The 18,307-nt window shown below is 34.1% G+C and overlaps 2 protein-coding genes across 8 annotated transcripts in view; both read right to left on the bottom strand.

The window, feature by feature from the left end:
• LOC128186957 (activated Cdc42 kinase-like) overlaps positions 1-2,282 on the bottom strand; it is a 29,378-nt gene extending 27,096 nt beyond the window's left edge. For 3 of the 7 annotated variants that reach the window (XM_052856945.1, XM_052856956.1, XM_052856957.1), the window contains exon 1: positions 2,200-2,282. The gene's annotated coding sequence lies outside the window, so the exon portion shown is untranslated. Of the gene's footprint in view, positions 1-6; positions 25-742; positions 947-2,199 lie in introns of those variants that run through there. The other 4 variants (XM_052856946.1, XM_052856950.1, XM_052856949.1 and 1 more) reach the window with 3 other exon arrangements.
• Positions 2,283-2,427: 145 nt separating this feature from the next.
• Positions 2,428-17,036, bottom strand: LOC128189119 (NACHT and WD repeat domain-containing protein 2-like). Its single transcript, XM_052860586.1, has 10 exons — positions 16,757-17,036; positions 15,798-15,906; positions 15,585-15,673; positions 15,217-15,333; positions 14,738-14,941; positions 13,067-13,196; positions 12,715-12,946; positions 10,886-11,045; positions 10,439-10,609; positions 2,428-8,443 (listed from the first exon to the last, which is right to left on the bottom strand). Exons 2-10 carry the CDS (start codon positions 15,898-15,900, stop codon positions 4,625-4,627), a joined length of 5,025 nt encoding a protein of 1,674 aa, XP_052716546.1. The 5' UTR covers positions 15,901-15,906; positions 16,757-17,036; the 3' UTR covers positions 2,428-4,624.
• Between the last annotated feature and the right edge of the window lie 1,271 nt (positions 17,037-18,307).

Here is an 18,307-nt window from a genome sequence, read left to right as displayed (position 1 = left end):
AAGTACCTGAGTGGGCATTTCACTGCTTTAAACAGCATTAGAATGAAGAACTTGTTAGTGTTCTTTAATACAGCATTTCCATACCATTAGATAATATCGGCCTTTTATCCAGCACTATGCCATTTAATCATCAGAGTCAATCCGGTTCATAACAACTCAAAATGCACCACATGTAAACAAATCAAGTCTTTATTTCACTCTAGCCCTCCTCTGTGTCGCCTTGGCCTGACACACCTGTTCAGCTAGGTACAACAGTGATTTAATCAGAGAAAAGATTCCAATTACCTCAATTCTTAGTCAACATCACAATTTCACTGTTGACTTACAAATCCAGACAAGTTCACTGGGTAAACCTCCCAAGTCATGTGTATACATCAATGCAAACAATTACCGGTATATATCACCTGGCATCAGTGAAATTCATATCCAATTTTAATTTTTACTTATCAAACATTATTAATACATGTACAAATAGCATGAATCCTTTTTAAATTTACTTCATATCAAGATGCTGCATACTTTTCATAAAGTCCAATTCAGACAGGTGTCTGTACTTATTAATAAACTATTAACAACAATTTTGGATTTGAGCCAAATTTTTCTCTTTATATATATCCCAGTTAATTTTAACATCTTCAAGGATACCCATAGTAATAAGCTTGGACCACAAAGTTAGAGTCCAGATATCCCAATTGATGATTACCGGTAAATTCTTGTCCTAGATTAAAGATTTGTAGCTTACCTGTCATCTAGGATGAGACCCCAATACTGTAACGTAGAACCTCTTGACAGAAGACTCTATTATACTGGAGAGAATACCTGCCCCTTTAATGTCAGATCTCATTGTGTATTGGGGTCTAGCCATCCTAATTTACTATACACAGAAATACAATTCATGGTCTACTTGACATAGGCTATGCATAGAATAAATACACACTCAAAGATTACAGAGCATGTAATACCAACAAAATACCAATGGAATTTTTAACAATGTCACATTTTTCACCTGAATTTCAAACATTTAATTATGCATTACTGAGGAAATTCTACAATCAAAATTAAAGAAAATAATACCGTGAATCGTTTGATATAAATTTATTCCACTTGACGTTGTAAGATTCCAGTTTACTGAGAGAGGATAGTAGCTAATATCCAAATAAGCTTGCTCGAACATTAAATTGCCTTACAAAAAACTTCCATAAATAATAACACTTAATGAACTATGTGTAAAAATAACATTTCACTGCAATTCTTTGAGCACATATGACAAGATATGCCATTTGTTAACTGTGCACACAAGTGGCATGCCGGGTGCATATGCAGAACAGGTCTCTGAATAAAATCAATATGAAGAGTGAGTCAACCTCTACTAGAAAATGTCTGCCAGAAGCATTGCCAATAAGGGGTGATCAATGATTTCCTGATTTTTCTTTATTAAACGGACAAATATGAAATTTAAATATAGTGTTTCTGGTTAACAGCTGACTGCTGTCACATTATCAGATTATAGCTTATGGTTAAAGTACAAAAATCGAATCCATACTATGATACATTAAGTTGTTGTTAATGAAAAAAAAGCAATATTACTTATTTAAAACATTCATTTGTTCATATCCACTGATATCATCTCAGTTCATGTGACAATTGAGTGTTTAAAAATTCCAAAGATGCAAGTTTTAGTACCCATACATATTAGAAAACAAGTCCTTTTAAACAGAAGAATTAATAAATAGGAAATTTGTTCAATTCAAATCAACATGTATTTAACTACAGGAAAAGGGTTGTTATATTGACAACAGGTTTTTGTTCATTATCATATGACAGCTTATTTTTTCTTTAACAGTCCATAAAGTACTGAGGTACAAATATGTATTATTTTTTTTCTTAAAAGATATATACGATGCACATTAATTTACGTACTCGTATTTTTTTTATCGCCCTCCATATTATAGACACTATCAAACTCACAACTATCATATAATACCAGTACCAGTCAGTCTCACTATTAAAAGAACCATGCCCCTGGATGAAGATGGAAAGCATGACCCATGATGGTCGATATCGTACGGTACATAGGGTATAAACAATACAGCTTTTTACGTTTTAAATTACATTGACATAAAATAATTTTAAATAGTTTTAACGAGCACCAAGGATTTGCTATTAACCGTCTAAAGATATTAATTTTTAAAGACCTACCAGATACATGTACCTGCACCTGTCTTGCAGTAGTCATCCGGAAGTTTCTCTACCGACAAACATTGTAATGAAGAGAAGATAACTCTCTTAACAAGCGCGGGAAATTCATTCTGCTAGAAGGGGAATAACTCCTCTACAATTCTTAACCAAACTTATATACTTAATAGACAGAGACTGACGAGAAATTCTAAAGTTTCGTAATATAAAAAAGAATAAAACAATATATCATGATCAGTAGCTTAGACCAGACGAGAGAAAAATATTAAATAAATAGAATAATACAGAAATATGGTAAGATATTAACTATAGAGTTGCTGTCAAAAATGAGTACCAACAGATATACAAACAGTATTAACAATATAAAATTTATCACAGATATAACGGCTTGCAGTTAGTGAAACATTGCAGCTAGAGTAGCATTATTAGCAAATCTACATGCAACTAAAACTTATTTGTATGTATATATTCATTAGTCTTTATATATTTAAATAGGTATTCTTTTAATTAAAAATGTTTTATCACAAAATTATGGGTTCCTATGATGTAAATGAATACATGTATATAAACTTTGTGTATAAATGACTAGTTACTAAATTTGTGATCGAAAATGATTTGTTGCTGTGAATCACTTTTTAATAAGTACAAAAAATGTAAATAAAATATCAATCAACCATAAATATAAATATGTGAGTGCAAAAAAACTGCATGGTAAGCAGTTTGGTTAAATGTTATACAATTTAGAAGATGAATTTACTAAGTAAATATCACTCTATTACAGATATCCAAGGTTACTATTTCCATCCCTTTTTCGTAGATTCATTTAATAAGTACTTAAAATATATCAGTGAAAAAAAAAGATCTATAAATTACCAAAATTCATGAAATTTCCTCTTTTACGCCTTCCCCTGTTGAGCATGTTAAGCCTGACTAGAAATTTTATTCACCTATACAGGAATATTTATTCCTAGGGTCTAAATTAAACAGTAAAATCTGACATCTTTTACCAATTCAGAAATTCTAAGGACTCCTAACTTGCACTACTTATCAACATTATCATCTGGGTACTTATATATTTTTTCATGTAGTTTGCAATGCAAGAACCCTGGTATTTTTTGCTGTGTATTAAAACTAGCTAAATTAAGCAACCAGCTGAACATTTCAAAACAGAAAAACTGTCCTTTTTTATTCTATAGTGGATGAATGCACTTTGGGCATGAAGTTGTAAACTATATAATTATAAAATATTAAGCACAAGGGGTGGAAACAGAAAATTTGGACAGAAAAGTTCTGAGTACACAACATGGTATTTATAATAATTCTTTGTAACAAATACACCACATGAACATATTCGCTCATTCACGTGCACTCAAGAGGTACCGTACATGTTTCCAATGTGCATGAGTATCAAAAAATCAAAAAAATATTTGTCACAGACATCAATAAATCATTTTATATATTACATAGAAATCTTATGAAATCTAGAGATAGGTATGATTTTTATTAATATCGTATTTGTTTAGTTACCAAGTTATATAAATAATCAAAGAACATATTTTTCAAAAATTTGTTATATAATACATATGCAAGAGGTCTGAAATACAGTACTCATCAAAATTTGTGTGATTTTATGATTCATAAAAATCATTGTCCTTATTCTAGTGACAATATTACTCATTAATTTCCATATATTCTCTACAACTAACCAGGTGGTACCTCTGGTTTATTTGTCATCATTTACATGCATGTACAGTAAAACACACTTATAATGAAGTCCAAGGGATGGGCAATTTTATTTCGTTATAAGCGAAATTCGTTATATCCGTCAAGTTTACAACATGTAATAAAGTCATGGGGAATGAAAATCACTTCGCTGTGTCAATTCATTATAAGCGTGTTCGCTATAACCGTGTTTTACTGTACCTTGTAGACACTTATAATGGGTACTTGTAAAATGGAAGTTATTTTGAAAATACATACATTTTTATAAATAGTTAGACAAGGGGTATTTCCATATTCCTCCTCTTTAATAATCTAGTCTCAGATACCAAAGATTTTACTATAGAAGCTGTCTGAACAATGAATACCAATTTGATAATTAAACATTTTTTCTTCATATCAACAGTCAACAAAACTGGTGATTCTTTCATAGTCATTGTGCATCAGTTATCAGTTCCATGGAATCGCAGTGTGGATAGATATGTGAGTAGTTGATGATGTGGATTTCATGTTATATTCACTCTGATGAAATTTACACTAAATAAATTCATAAATGTTGAATCATAAATCTGTTTTACACTCAGTTTGATGAAAGACAGATACCCAAGATCCCAACAATTTCAAACAGAGTTAATGTAAGATTATTTTTCTACATAGTATTCAATGTGTTGAAAATGGAAAAAGGCCCTTCCACAAAATGAATCTCCTACTAGGTAATGGTACAAACTTTGGAATCCTTGTTTTGTCTTTTGATGGTTTTGTTAAGTCCGGAATTTTTGTAAACATCTTTAGAGAAATTTACCAATCTGTCTGTAATATTGTTTGCTAACAGAGCAAGTCTGTCCTTAGTGTCCATAGAATAATCCGGCACCTGCAGTAACATAATCCTCCCATCTTCACACCCGACAATGATCAGCCCCCTGGTGGACACGCTCACACTAATGGGAATGCTATGCACTGGAAACACACTCTGCACAACTTTCTCTTTAACATTTCCCACTTTCACTAAACCTTCACGAATATTCAGCCACACAGCGAATTCACCATTTGGCATCATTTTAGGGGCTGTGGCTCTGATTTTGATATTTCTCAGCATTACTTCACTCTCTTCAGCATCAAACTGATGTACATGTTTCAAGGAATTCAAATCATACAAATTCAGTACCCTGTCAATTCCGTAATTCCCATCTTTGTCCAAGCTAATAAAAGAATTAGGCATGGGGCTTGTTTTCTCTCGTTTGGTGATTTTTCTTGCTTTTGTGTTGATGATGACAAGGTAATGTTCTTGATCTTCTGTTTGTTCTGCTAAAAACAAGTACCCGCTCTCTCCAATGGGCTGTATTCTAGCAGGATTAATGCCAGCCAATGAGTAAAGCTCCTCACCTGATCGTATATTCACCAACAAAAGATCACAATTGCCGACATCATCACCTTTCTGGTTTTTGGAAATCAAAATTTCATCATCCAAATGTGTCATTTCCAGAATAACTTCCCCTATATTTAAATGATTAAAATGAAAGTGGTGCAGGTTTTCCCCTGTTTTGATGTTCCAAAAACTAAAGTTACTGCCTCCCTCTGTATCACTTTTGACTAATACTCTAGAATTTGAACATTTGTAGTGTTTAACCATCAGACTGCTCAGTGGAAGTGAATTTAGCAACTTTCCAGTCTCTGTACTCCAAATCTTAATAACATTCTGTCCATCATATTCTCGTAGCACAGCATAAGCTCCGTCTGGTGATATTACTGGTCGCATCGTCTCATAGGCCTCCGATATGGTAACCTTAATCCTTCCATTTATCAAGTCCAAGACCACCACATCATTGGCTACAGTTCCTCTTACAACTGCTGTTTCACCAGTCTTGGAAACATCAAAGTACCTTGGACTTGTCTTCATCATCAGTGGCTGAAATTTGGAATCTGTTTTTTCCATGGCTCCCAAATTCCAAATCTGAATAGCATTGTTTCTTTTAGATGTAGTAATTGCCAGATTTCTAGCATTGTTGATGTCTAAGAAATTAATTTTTGACTTGCTGGCTTCTAAGCATGCTTTGAGAATTCCTTTAGCCACATCCCATACTACAAGATAACCTTCATACCCCACAACAAAAGTCTTGTCATCCATCTGTAGACTGCTAAACATGTCCAACACCCGGTGCTCAGGTTTGATATAGTTTGGAATTTTAAACTGTTTAAAAACTTTGTTTGACTTGTAATTCCATAACAAGAATCCCTCTTCTGTCCTCAAGATCAGGTAATTACCGCTGGTGGACATTTTTGCCTCTTGGATAGTTTGTCCGTCGGATGCACTGATTTTGCTCAGAACCTGCCCAACAGCTCCATCGTCTTTGTTAGTGTTTACCATGTGGACTTGGCCAGATTCTTTCAATAAAACAAATGCTTCATGGGTCGTGGGAGAAAAGATCAGTGACAGAGAGGGACCATCCACATCAAAGCGGTGAAGCTCGGACAAACTGGTTACACTGTACATGGTGTAAGTTGTTGTTGACTTCAGATGAAATACTGCCAGCTTTTTGTCTGGGGATATGACCATGTCATCTGCAGAAATACTAAAACTGTGTTCATGTTGACCAGTCTCCATGCTGAAAACATCAGCAGAATGTCCTTTGTGTAGGCAAAATATCCTTTGTTCTGTCAATCCATGTTTAAGAGAATCTGCCATTCCTACTGCAGGGTAACTCTTCCCAAGATTCAATGATCTCTTAATCTCTGATGTCACAATGTTCACAATGATGAAAGGATGCATCGTTTTTTGATAGGTTGATGAAAAGTACACCAAATCTTTACTACTTTCAGAGCCCAAAATATTCAGCTTGCTATCCTCTGGGTTTAGAGCTTGAAATTCACATTCCAGTTCTCCAACAGTCAAATCCCAGAAAAACACCAAATTATTTTCTGCCAGAGCTACAAGATGCTTCCCATCCTTGGAAGTTGCTACATTCATACACCCATAAGGCAGCTTATGATTTTGAAGCTTATACAGCAAAGCTTCACTGGGAACACTGTAGCATGTTATGTAAGGGGTAGGTTTCTTCGTCTCATCTGACACCTTTAGACACTCTGACACCAGGGTTTTCTCTGAACTAGGTTTCTTGTCCGTCAGATAAGACAACATATGTCCACAAATCTCAAATGCCAAGGAATCTGGGTATTGTTGGAGTGTGGTCTGACAAGACTTTAGAACTTTCTCTAAGACACCAGGCTTGCTGGATTTTCCCTTTTTTGTGTAATAAAAATCACTGATAACCTGTATTACAGATGTAGCTTTGATCTTAGCAATAATAAAATGAAAGTTGTACAGACAAACAGAATTGAGCTCATCCTCTCTATTTGCCTGTGCTAAATGGTATGGCAACTTGTTCAGCTTTCTTTTGTTAAATCTGATCTGAGGATTCCCATCTTTATCTCTGTAAATGAATTTTATTGGTTGCTCAGCAACTTTCCTGTCTGCTGAGGAGTCCAGTGTGGACATTCCATACTTCTTTGCTTGTTCTGGTGTATACCTAAATGGTTTAGAAACATTGAACCATTTTCCAAGAAAATAATCAGCAAGATTTGAATGAATTTCTGCTGCAAATTTTTCATCTTTAAGATAGCGTTCCTGGCTAGCTTCAATGAACTGCCGGTGGTACCAGAATGTTACACGAGTCTCATCTATTTCTTTATCTACAATGTATTTTTGTACATCATACTTCAACCTCACCCACAATAGGGAGGGAATTCTCCGCACTGGTGGCAGCTGGAATTTGAAGACTTCTGTCAGAAGGGAATCATCAATTGACATCACATCTTCAAATTCCAGTTCACTGAGACCTGATGCAGAGGCAGTGAGGTATGCAAAAGATCGCTCCACAAACATCTTCCCATGCTTATTCTCCAGTTGCCCAAGCAATGTGGAGATACTTTCTTGCAGCGTGGTTTGCAGGACACATCTATCTACTGGGGTGTATGATCTCCACATGAGGATATTTTCAAAAACCAGTTTTACATACAGAGGAAGGCTGCAGGCATGGAAAGCTTTCTGAACTATGTCAAATTGTTCAGAAGTCAAGGTTCTGTTACTTCCTTCTAACCAGACCTTCAAAATCTGAAAACCCAGTTCCTCTCCTAAATTGGGTACAACAATGAAACTTTTAGGGCTAAAAAATGCTTTCAAATTTGTCACAATCTCTAAAGTCTCAATGTAGGTAGACAATAAAATCCGTACATTGGGTTTCAATTTTCTAGGCAGCCATCTTAGTTTGTAGGATGAATGGTCTTGGTTGAGCTGGTCGAGTGAGTCCAGGATAATGACCAGAGGTTTCTTTGACTTGTACTCCTCTAAAAGACCTTGAAACAGAATGACTAACTCATCGAACTCTTCTGGAATATCATCAGCCTTTCCAACTGTGTTGTACAAGATTTGGCTGCAAATGCTTCGAAGCAGTCTGCGAAGGTTGCTGCTGTCAGGTGATGTACCCAGGAACCGCAGAATCACCACTGCGTCTTTGTGGTACACAAAGGGCACCTGTAAGCAAAAATGTTTGGTGTAAGAATGTTTCTTCTTTTTACTCAGATATGAAAGTCACTGCATTTTGAAAAAAATTAAATTTTATTTCTTTATGCATGTTTTAATGATTGAAGGGGTTATTGATTTGGTTATATGTATTTTTGGGAGGTATAATAGAAAATGATCCTTTACCTGTTGATTAAGGCTTACATGACATATTATTTCCAATCAAAATTTTGAATGCTTTTTATATTGCATATTAATACACGAATAATTAATCTTACTTTCTTACAGTTGAATTAAATTATGAAAAATATATCAAACCATACAAAAACAGTGGAAGAGATAGTAAGTCAGGAAAATTTTGTGATAAATACTAGATATTGAAATCCAACAATATTATAGTTATATTTATATCATTGTTTCTTCCCAGTCTCGAGCTCATGCACACTTCATACCAATACATCCAGAAAATGATGAATTTTCTAGCTATCAGTGAAAAGCTTGACTGTAATATTGATGTGATAAATAGAGGATATCTATATTGTGTGAGTTTATATTTTCTTTATCCAACGAGTTAAAATGGTGTATATATTCGCGAGGCTTGCCGAGCGAATATAACCATTTCAACGAGTTGGATAAAGCAAATATAAAATCACACAATTATAGATGTTCTATTTATCTCATACAATTTAATTTATATTATGAAGCTTTTGAGACAGTCCCTTATGTGACCCGAATTGGTTTTTTTTTCAAAGATAAAAACGATGATGCAACGTTGTGTTATGCTGCTATTGTGACCTTGCGCAATACAATTTAGTACGTCATTCCTGAGATAAATCTAACTGTTTTAATGGAAAGTTTCACTGAAAAAAACCTTAAAATAATTTTTTAGCTCTAAATAATTTTTCTTAGAGCTTATTCACTTGATTAAATGGAAATTCCAATTAGAAGACTTGAATAATCAAGTTTGTTGACATACACAAAGTTGCGAATGCTCGTTAGTTTGAATTGACTTGAACGAGGAACAGTTGTTGATGTTTAATAAAACAAACACTAGGCTAGCCTTATGATTCGAAATTTAAAAATAGTGAATAAGGATGCTTACTGGTGGTGGAATAAAAGTCTTATGAAACATTATTTTGGTAAGTTCTTGTATATTAACACAACCAGAGCGCTCTGTTTTCATCGCGTCGTCAGGATGAACTCCTTGATAGTTAACGTAATTTGCAGTTTTATTAACTTCACAAAGCAAACGGAAAGTTGGAAGTGGGCTAAACTTATCAAAAATCTTGACAAACAAGAAAAAAGGGTCTTGTGGTTACGGTTATGAACAACTTTGCAAAAAAAAGTGGGGGGGGGGGCAAACCCCCCCACCCCCCACTCACAATAGCCCCCCGGTTCCGACGCCTGTGCTACGCAGTAATGTGTTTTCCTTCATATTTGTAATCTAAATCTTTGACAAAATCAATTTTATATTAATTTTTGTAGTAGATATAGTTATGTTGAAAGTACAAGCAAATCTTCAAAAATAGGTCATTGAAGCGTTGAAGCGAGGGGTTGTGTCAAAAATAGTTCGGACCGGAAGTATTTGATAAAGCATCACCCGTTTGATATAGCAAAGGTTTATCACATGGGTAATATACACCACACGTATGAGATAAATGTATCTCTACTCCATTTCAAAAATGTAATTTATCAATATTTACGGCCTATATGGAATTTGAAAGCAACCTATATATAAGAGTACAGGGTGTGTTTAAATTGTAAAGGCAGATACATTTTTAAAAATCCCAAAGCATTTTATCAAATATCATTATTGCCTTTTTACTAGCTACTCTTTTCATAAACACATTGGCATCAAAAGCAAGCCAAATTGTACTTACGCCCGGTACATTAGAATCCAATCTTCTAACCAATCAAATAGCAAGTTACAATTGGAGTCAAAACAAATTTTATTTAAATTCTTTTTTATATTTGTCAGTATTAATTGTCATGATAAGATATTGGTACCTTTCTTGCAGCCTCTGCCATGATGGAGGTTTTGCCACTCCCCGATGGGCCATAGATGGTGAAGGGCTCAGGTTCTCCCTCCCTCAAGTAGGAAGCAATTTTTTCCAAAATATCTTGTCTACCATGAAACATGGAACATCGCTCTTTAGCCATAGTGAGATGTTGTAATGTCTGAAAAACCATGAAAATTACCTCTTTTTTTTATCTACAACATACAATTCTAAATTTGGGATTTAATAAAAGGTTCTCCCTCTGATAAAGTGAACATCTGAAAGGATCATTTTGCCATTGAGCGGTAATTAAAGTACCATAAAAGATATTTAATATACACAAATATTTAATCATGACTATGATTTAATTGAATATATCATTTTAGTAATCAATTCATAAAGCTTTCTGTGCTATTGCAAATTGTTTTTCCACATTGCTATTATTCTCTTAACATACCTCTATGTATAGATTATCCTTAGAGAGCTCAGTCTCCAGGGAGACGGATTTATCCAGCAGACTTCTGACTCCTTCGTAGAACTGCTTAGCAAAGCGCTCTAAGTAACTCTTGTGATCCTCCCTGTTAATTCCTTCTTTGTCACTCCACTTCACCAGAGACCTACAACAATATTTGTTCTTTTAATACAGTCATCTTCACTACAATACATGTTAGTACTTGAAAATATATGTAGGACTCCAAAGTGCGATGGGACTCTAAAATCCAATGGCCATGCCAAAGTCTGATGGTCTGAGCAAAACCTCGAGGGTGTGACATGCCAAAGCTTGATGGTTCGTGTGCAGTCCCCAAAGTCCGATGATGTGACATGCCAAAGTCCAATGGTTCTAGTTAGACTCATAAAGCACAAATGTTATGCATATGGTCTCTCTGTATGTGTAACTATAAACTACCGGTAGAAGGTCAATAAAATAAAATACATATGAAAGTAAAATGAAATGAGGATAGTTTTTAAAAAAAACTTACCTTATGGTGAAAACTATTTTATTTATCAACCCCTGCCACAAGTTTCCCCGCATACGTCTTACATGTAGATTGTCATCAACTCATTTAAAGCACATTTTAAAAGGGCAACATGTACAGATATTTTGACACAATACTTTTCGTTTTTGTTATCACAGCCTTTAACTGAAAACACTATTTAGAATTTTTGCATATTGTTTCAAACAGACAAAATATGCTCCGGGCTGACATCGTTAGTCTCTCTTTGTTCCACTCTTTGTCAAAAACTTTCCTGTTGATCGTCTAGACAGATGCTGCCATCTTGCTGCTTTTGAATTGCTAGTATGACATTACCTGTGACATCACCATAATGAGACGTCACAATGTTTTTCTGTTACCATCGAACTTTGGTGTCCATATCGGCAAAATACTATTGAACTTTGACACAGGTCGATGGACTTTGGCATGTCCATCGGGCTTTGGAGTGACCATCGGATTTTGGAGTCTTACATATTCAACTTATATCAAGTGTGTGAACATCTTGGAGTAAAATTAACTGGCTAGCTGACTCACTCCATTTCAATTTGCATTTGTCTCTTGGTCATAAAATCATAAATGTATCATTTACTTTGGAATCATCGTTTGTGGGTGACCAATGTTCGTGGCTTTAATGGGTAACTCCTGTCCAAGAAATATATCCCCACAAACCTATACACAATCATTTGTTTAAATATTGATTAGAATTATCCTGATTATACACTACCAATAAAATCATGTCCCCATGAACCAGGAAAATTTTGGCTACTTACGAACATTGAACCCCACTAAAAAAAAGATTCTGCAGTGCTTTACCATATTTCTTAAGTGTAATCAAAGTTCTGTCATGAGGAACAGCTTTTAAATATGTTTCTCTCTGAGTGGTCCAGTAAATCTATAGTGAATACTGTTGAAACTCATTTCAAGTTTTAACAAAATTGTAACAAAGTAGTAGATTGGTCTTTGATGCAACCTTGGAACTCCTGTTCAAAGTTAATCTAAAATGCTGATGCACATACAATGGCGGTGTCTATGCAGATTTTTTTTTTTATATGCACATTTCTTATACTTTTAATATAGATGAGAATTTCAGTTCTCCCAATTAGGTTTAGTAATATCAACACAGCTGTATACATGTACCATATTTGAACATAAAATCATGATATTTTGTCATCCCTGAACAGATTCAGCACTACCTTCTCTGCTTTTTTTTTTACATTCTAATGCCTTAATCATTTTCACTAACAACATTGCCTTGTTAACCATAGATGCCTTTAGATTTGCAATCTCTTACGTTTGTATTTTATCTTTACTGATGATTTTGGGAATTCGGTTCTCCCTGAGCTGGTTCAGTAGTGTCTGTGATTCCTGGTTAATTTCATTGCCTGTCATGTCAATGTATCGCCAAACCTTTGAATGACCAAGATTGTTATGGATATCCTCAATTATCCGGACAAAACATAAACAATGGTCCAATGGATTTCCTGGAGATTTTAAAATACCCTGTTCAATTTCCTCCTCTGTCACTGAAAGAATACAGTTATTATCAAGGTCATATAAAAGATTGAGCTTTTTTTTTGTATTAATTTTTATTATTATTCAACTGTACATGTACAACTATACACAAAGCTGTGAATCAAATTTACCTGACATAAAATACTTGTGTTTTTCTTCTTCAGTCATTTTCCCTTCATCAAAACACTTTTGACTGGCTAGTTTTAATTTGGATCGCATTTCCTCGGCAATCTTCTCCCACTTCTTAATTGCATCTGCATCCTAATATAATATCATTAGAACTTAGTCACTTTTCCACTTTATTCAATATATAACAGGAAAAATATTCTTTGGAACACTTTGTTCATGCTACCAAAATCAGTCTAGATGAGATATTTTTAATCTATGCTGAACCATCTGTTACCTGTGCTGAATTACTGGCTAGTGTCAAGGGGTCAATTATCTGGACAATAAGTGTAAAAAAAAATCTTTGACTTTTACTGTTTAAAAATAAGGCTGACCCTAAATGACCATGTCCTAATCCGTCTCTTAGAAATTGATAAAAATTAAAACTCATTAAATTTTGAATGAAGCCTTCAAACCTTAAAAATTTCCATAATTTTGTAATTTTTTTATTTTCAAATAAAACTTCCAACCATACATTTGTAAAAATTATCTAAACAATCATCAAAGAACCATAGTGAAATACTTCTTTTCAAATCAATGATTGATTTCTAACAACATATGGCACAAGAAAATAATCAATATCCTTTTTGTCATGTAAAAATGTCATTTATTGATGGCTTTCTGAAGGACAATAAAATAAACAGAATGAAAGTTTGCTTTGTTTTCATAAGAAAATGAAATTGTTTTTGATATGAGAGATGTCTTTCAAGAAAAATGGTCTGTTTTCAAATTAAGGAGACAAATTTTCCTGGAAAATTAATTATTTCATGAGCTAGCTAGGATGCAATGTTGTTGAAAATGTCTTGGAAAAACTTTCAAAATCAAATTATCTCTCATTCCGCAATCCCCTAGAGATGTGCTAACAAAATACTGAGTCCTAGTTATATTCAATATCCATTGATATATGATATTCTGGCACTGAATAATCACAGCGCTTGAAATTTTCAGAGAGTATACGTCTCTAGAAGTAAAGATATATGCATCATGCAGTAACTTACAGTGAAGCAGAAATTTAATTCATGTAAAAAAATAAAAACTATAGTGTACAGCTACTGTAGATTCCTAAATAATTTAATTCTGGTTGTAAGGCTGCATTTGATTGGATAGAAAAATTTAGTTAAATTTGTATAACCTGGTTTGCACGTCACAAGACACGTCACATTGCACCAACTTCAAAAACGTACTAATCTGCTTGACGTTACGTTTAAATTTTGAACAGATTAATATCATTTTTAAAAGTAAAACAGACTAAATTTGTACAGCAAATTACAGAAAATTAAATTATAGGGAATGAACTCAATATCTACCCAAGTTATGCTTTGCGGATTGTGAAGCGTAAATTACCTCAACCCAGGTTATACTAGTACATGTATAACTTGGGTAGACATTGACTTCATTTCTTAATTAAACGTGAGGAATTGATATCACCATAAAATCGCGAGAAGCACATCTTGCAAATTAATAAATGTCCCTTTTATTTTTTGGACATATGTTAACTACATGAAACTATGATAAAAATTCAATATTCACAATTTTATATTCTCGCGATATGAATCGCAAAATTAAGTACTCACATAAAATAAGGAATCTACAGTACACAAACAGTCTTTTAAATATCAATTTTAAAAATGCACTACCTTTGATTTGTAACTGGGTATGATACTGCTTATTTGCTGAAGGACAAAAACTGGGGGAACAGCATTGATGTCTTCTTTGTACCAGGCATCAAATACTGATAGATCCTCCCCCAATGATCTCAGCATCTCCATCATCTGGTTAAATTCTTTTTGTGGAATAGTTTGCTGAAGGGCTCTGTATCCATGCCGCTGGTTCAAAAATGTCTGAAATATTCACATTTATTATTGTGCATAATAAAAATGCCAAAAAGAAACGGTCATTTACAATAGTGGTTAGAATATCTTATAGATATACAATTAGCTATGTGTTTGTAAACACAATTAGTAAGCAGTAGGTAGTAACTAATCCAACTGTTATGATCTGAGTGACCATAATTTTGATGAATGACTTTGCAATTTTATTAACTAGTCTTTTCAATGAATGTCTGTTTTTAAGTGAAACAGGATTTATTTAACAGTTCTGAATCCAATAATATTACCACAAAATTTGGTCCAGTAGACAACTTTTGGCAGTTGAGGACCTCAGCCAGACAGAGTGAGGATGTGGAATGATCATCAGAGGCTTCCTCAGGGACCCCCCACCTCATGTCTACCACCTGTCACACACAAACGAATCAGTTAGACAAGTACTGGTACATGTAGCTGAAACCTGTATCTAATAGTAATATCTTTTGTACATTGGTACTACCTGTGCACAAAATAAACGATATCACATTCATGTATAAGGAATTACATGTACTAAATTTGTTTTGTATCATTTGTATTTTATTAGATAAAATTCTATTTTTTTTTTCTTTGTCTATATTACATGACGTTTTAATCATAATTGAATGTGGGGATAAATTACCTGAAATTCTAATCCATAGTTCTGCTTACAGTAAGACTGTAGTTTTGGATAAACTTCTTCAATCAGAATATTTCTTTCTTCTCTTGTATCTAAATGACATTATGACAATACTACCAATTAATTGTCATACAGAAGTACGCAACAGATTTGAAGAAAGTTTCAGAAAATGGAACAAAATCCTGTTATTCCTTTGCTAAATCATTCAGAATCTACCTGTAAATGTAGAACAGATAAATATCCTGACTACTCTTGAGTTTAAGGTGGGAAGATGATCCAAACATCCTTTCAGAATACTGTCTTTTAATTTGCTTGACATTGTGTCCTGAAAATAATAACCATTTGTATTCATAATTTGATATTAATATCATAAATTTATCAGTATATTAATCTGGAATTAACCAACTCTTATTCATTATAGTCTATTAGTCAGATATTTACCTCTCTAGAATTCAGTTTTGGTTATAACATCATATTTGACAGAATAAACAAATTCATCTACACATCTAATACATTGGTTATAACATCATGCATCATCTTGATATTAGGTAAATTTTGTAATTTGGTTGGAAAAACAATGATGGATAAGACCAGGAATCAAACCTAGTGGCCCCCTGAATCTCAAGTTAGATGATAGCTCCTTACTGAGCTAACTGGTGCTGGTTTTAGAATCCCAGTTTGGTCCATTATTATGTGATGGTCAGACTGGTTTGAATACTGGCACTAGTTAGCTCAGTTGGTAGAGCACCTGACTACAGATTCAGGGGGACTGGGTTTGAATCTCAGTCTGGGTTGTCCTTATTTCCATCCTGTTACATTTAGTGCCATGCCAAGCCCTGGAACTGACAAGTTAACTTCTGCAAGGGGAAAGAGCCTGGTAAGTCTTCAAGAATGGAGATCATTTAAGAGAAAAGAACACGACGGTCAGACAATTTGAATACTGGCGACAGATGGATCAGTCGGTAGAGCACCTGACCAGAGATTCACTGAAGTCTTTCCCACAGGTGCTTCAATACTTAATAATAAATCAAATTGCAACCAAATCTGTTTAATATCTTTGCTAATTGTTTATTTTTCATGTAAGAAAACTCAATTTGAATTTTTAAAGATGCATATGGTCTTGCTTGCAATTGTCAGTTATTGCACGAAACTATTTTTTAAAAATCTATTAATACCTGTTGTTTAATGGCACTGCCACCACATCAAGAAGAAAAACAACAAATGACAGCTAGGACAGTAATGTGTATATGCCTATATATAGTAGTCTAGGACTCATCAACTTATCATCTGCGAAACTTCATATATGAAAATCCTACGACAAACCACTGATTTGTGTTTTTGTATTTACATTGTACGAGTGACATATTTAGTCCAAGACATGTATACTATACGCGACTGTGAGGTGTATTTACAAATAGATGTGGCACGTTTTGCGGATTTGTTTGGGTTGTTGATGTGACAACTGTATTTACCTTCTTCTCTAGAGAGCACTTAATTCTAAAAACCGAGTCGAATACAATAATTTTTTCCGGGTCCCCCTCCAAAAATGAAAAGAGAGTAATTTCAGTGTTCGGTGACATGTTTCTTTGGATGGGTAGGTAGGACACTTGGTGATGCAAACATACATGTATTATCAATTCAAAAGGAATATTCTAGTTACTGAACACATAAAGGATAAATGGAAACAGCTTTTTTTACGGTCATATATAAACAGGTTATATTATATGATAGATTTTTAAATTTTATCGGACGTTAATATCATGATTTTCTAGTACAATGTTCATTAGGCCTACTTACGCTGCATTTTTTTTACTGTACGCGTATTTCTGACTTTTTTTTTTAAATAACATCTCTTAATCGGAATGAAAACCAGAAACAAAAGTGCGATCGGGGGTTCACCCTTAAAATACTTGAATTATAACTCTACGTCTGAAGAAGAGGTCTTCGTCGTTTTCATAATTTAACTATTTATATTAATATACATGTAATCTATCAAAAATATACATGTATCTATAGGCCACTAGGTATGCATTAAAGTCTCCATAAATACAGGTGCGGATCCAGGATTTTTTCAGATATCGGTGGTCCATCTACATCCCATCGTCGGATACCCATGGGTGTTCACGTCTTGATAAGTAAAAGACGCGATCATCCGCGGGTATCCGAGGATGCCTTTATCCACAATTAACCTGTCCCTACACCTGTCAATAAAATTGTCAGGGGAAAATCCGACTTTACTCCCCCTAAGAAATGAAATAAATAATTGGCGATGGGAAGGGGGAGGGAAACACTGAATTTAATTTATACGTGTATATTTATATTTTTTCTTGTTATTTACTTGTTAAAATTGTCCGTGTGTTTCTCAAGGAGGTGGAGGTCAATAATGTATTCCTCCTGGTAAAGTGTCTGTAACTATTTCTGCAAATCTGTGGATCGGGAAAACTCAACCCACCCACCCCACCCACCTACTTGATCCGCGCACGATACACGCATACACTTTTAGTGTTAAAAAAGAAATGATAAAGAATGTACGTGGAAAGTGAAAGCAAATAGTTCTCTTTATCAACCAGTGTGCATTTCGAAAAATTTTTTCCCTGTGTTATATCAATTAAAGAGACTTGGACACGATTTGAGATCAAAAATTATATTTTCATTTCTTATGTATAAAATGGTTTACTGGTGCATTTTAAACGATTGACCAAAATATTGAATGTTAAAGTCAAGTT

The sequence above is a fragment of the Crassostrea angulata genome, chromosome 6, assembly GCF_025612915.1.
Source record: "Crassostrea angulata isolate pt1a10 chromosome 6, ASM2561291v2, whole genome shotgun sequence".
Classification (NCBI taxonomy): domain Eukaryota; kingdom Metazoa; phylum Mollusca; class Bivalvia; order Ostreida; family Ostreidae; genus Magallana; species Magallana angulata.
The sequence above is the reverse complement of the archived record's forward strand: the minus strand, read 5'-3'. Positions and strand labels throughout refer to the sequence as shown.

Excerpts from the sequence above, each read along its gene's own strand:
- LOC128189119 (XM_052860586.1), bottom strand. The coding sequence starts at position 15,900 with ATGTCAAGCAAATTAAAAGACAGTATTCTGAAAGGATGTTTGGATCAT. Across the intron at positions 14,942-15,216 it reads CTACTGGACCAAATTTTGTG|ACATTTTTGAACCAGCGGCA; the intron begins GTAATATTATTG and ends TGAATATTTCAG. Across the intron at positions 10,610-10,885 it reads AGGATAATCTATACATAGAG|ACATTACAACATCTCACTAT; the intron begins GTATGTTAAGAG and ends ATGGTTTTTCAG.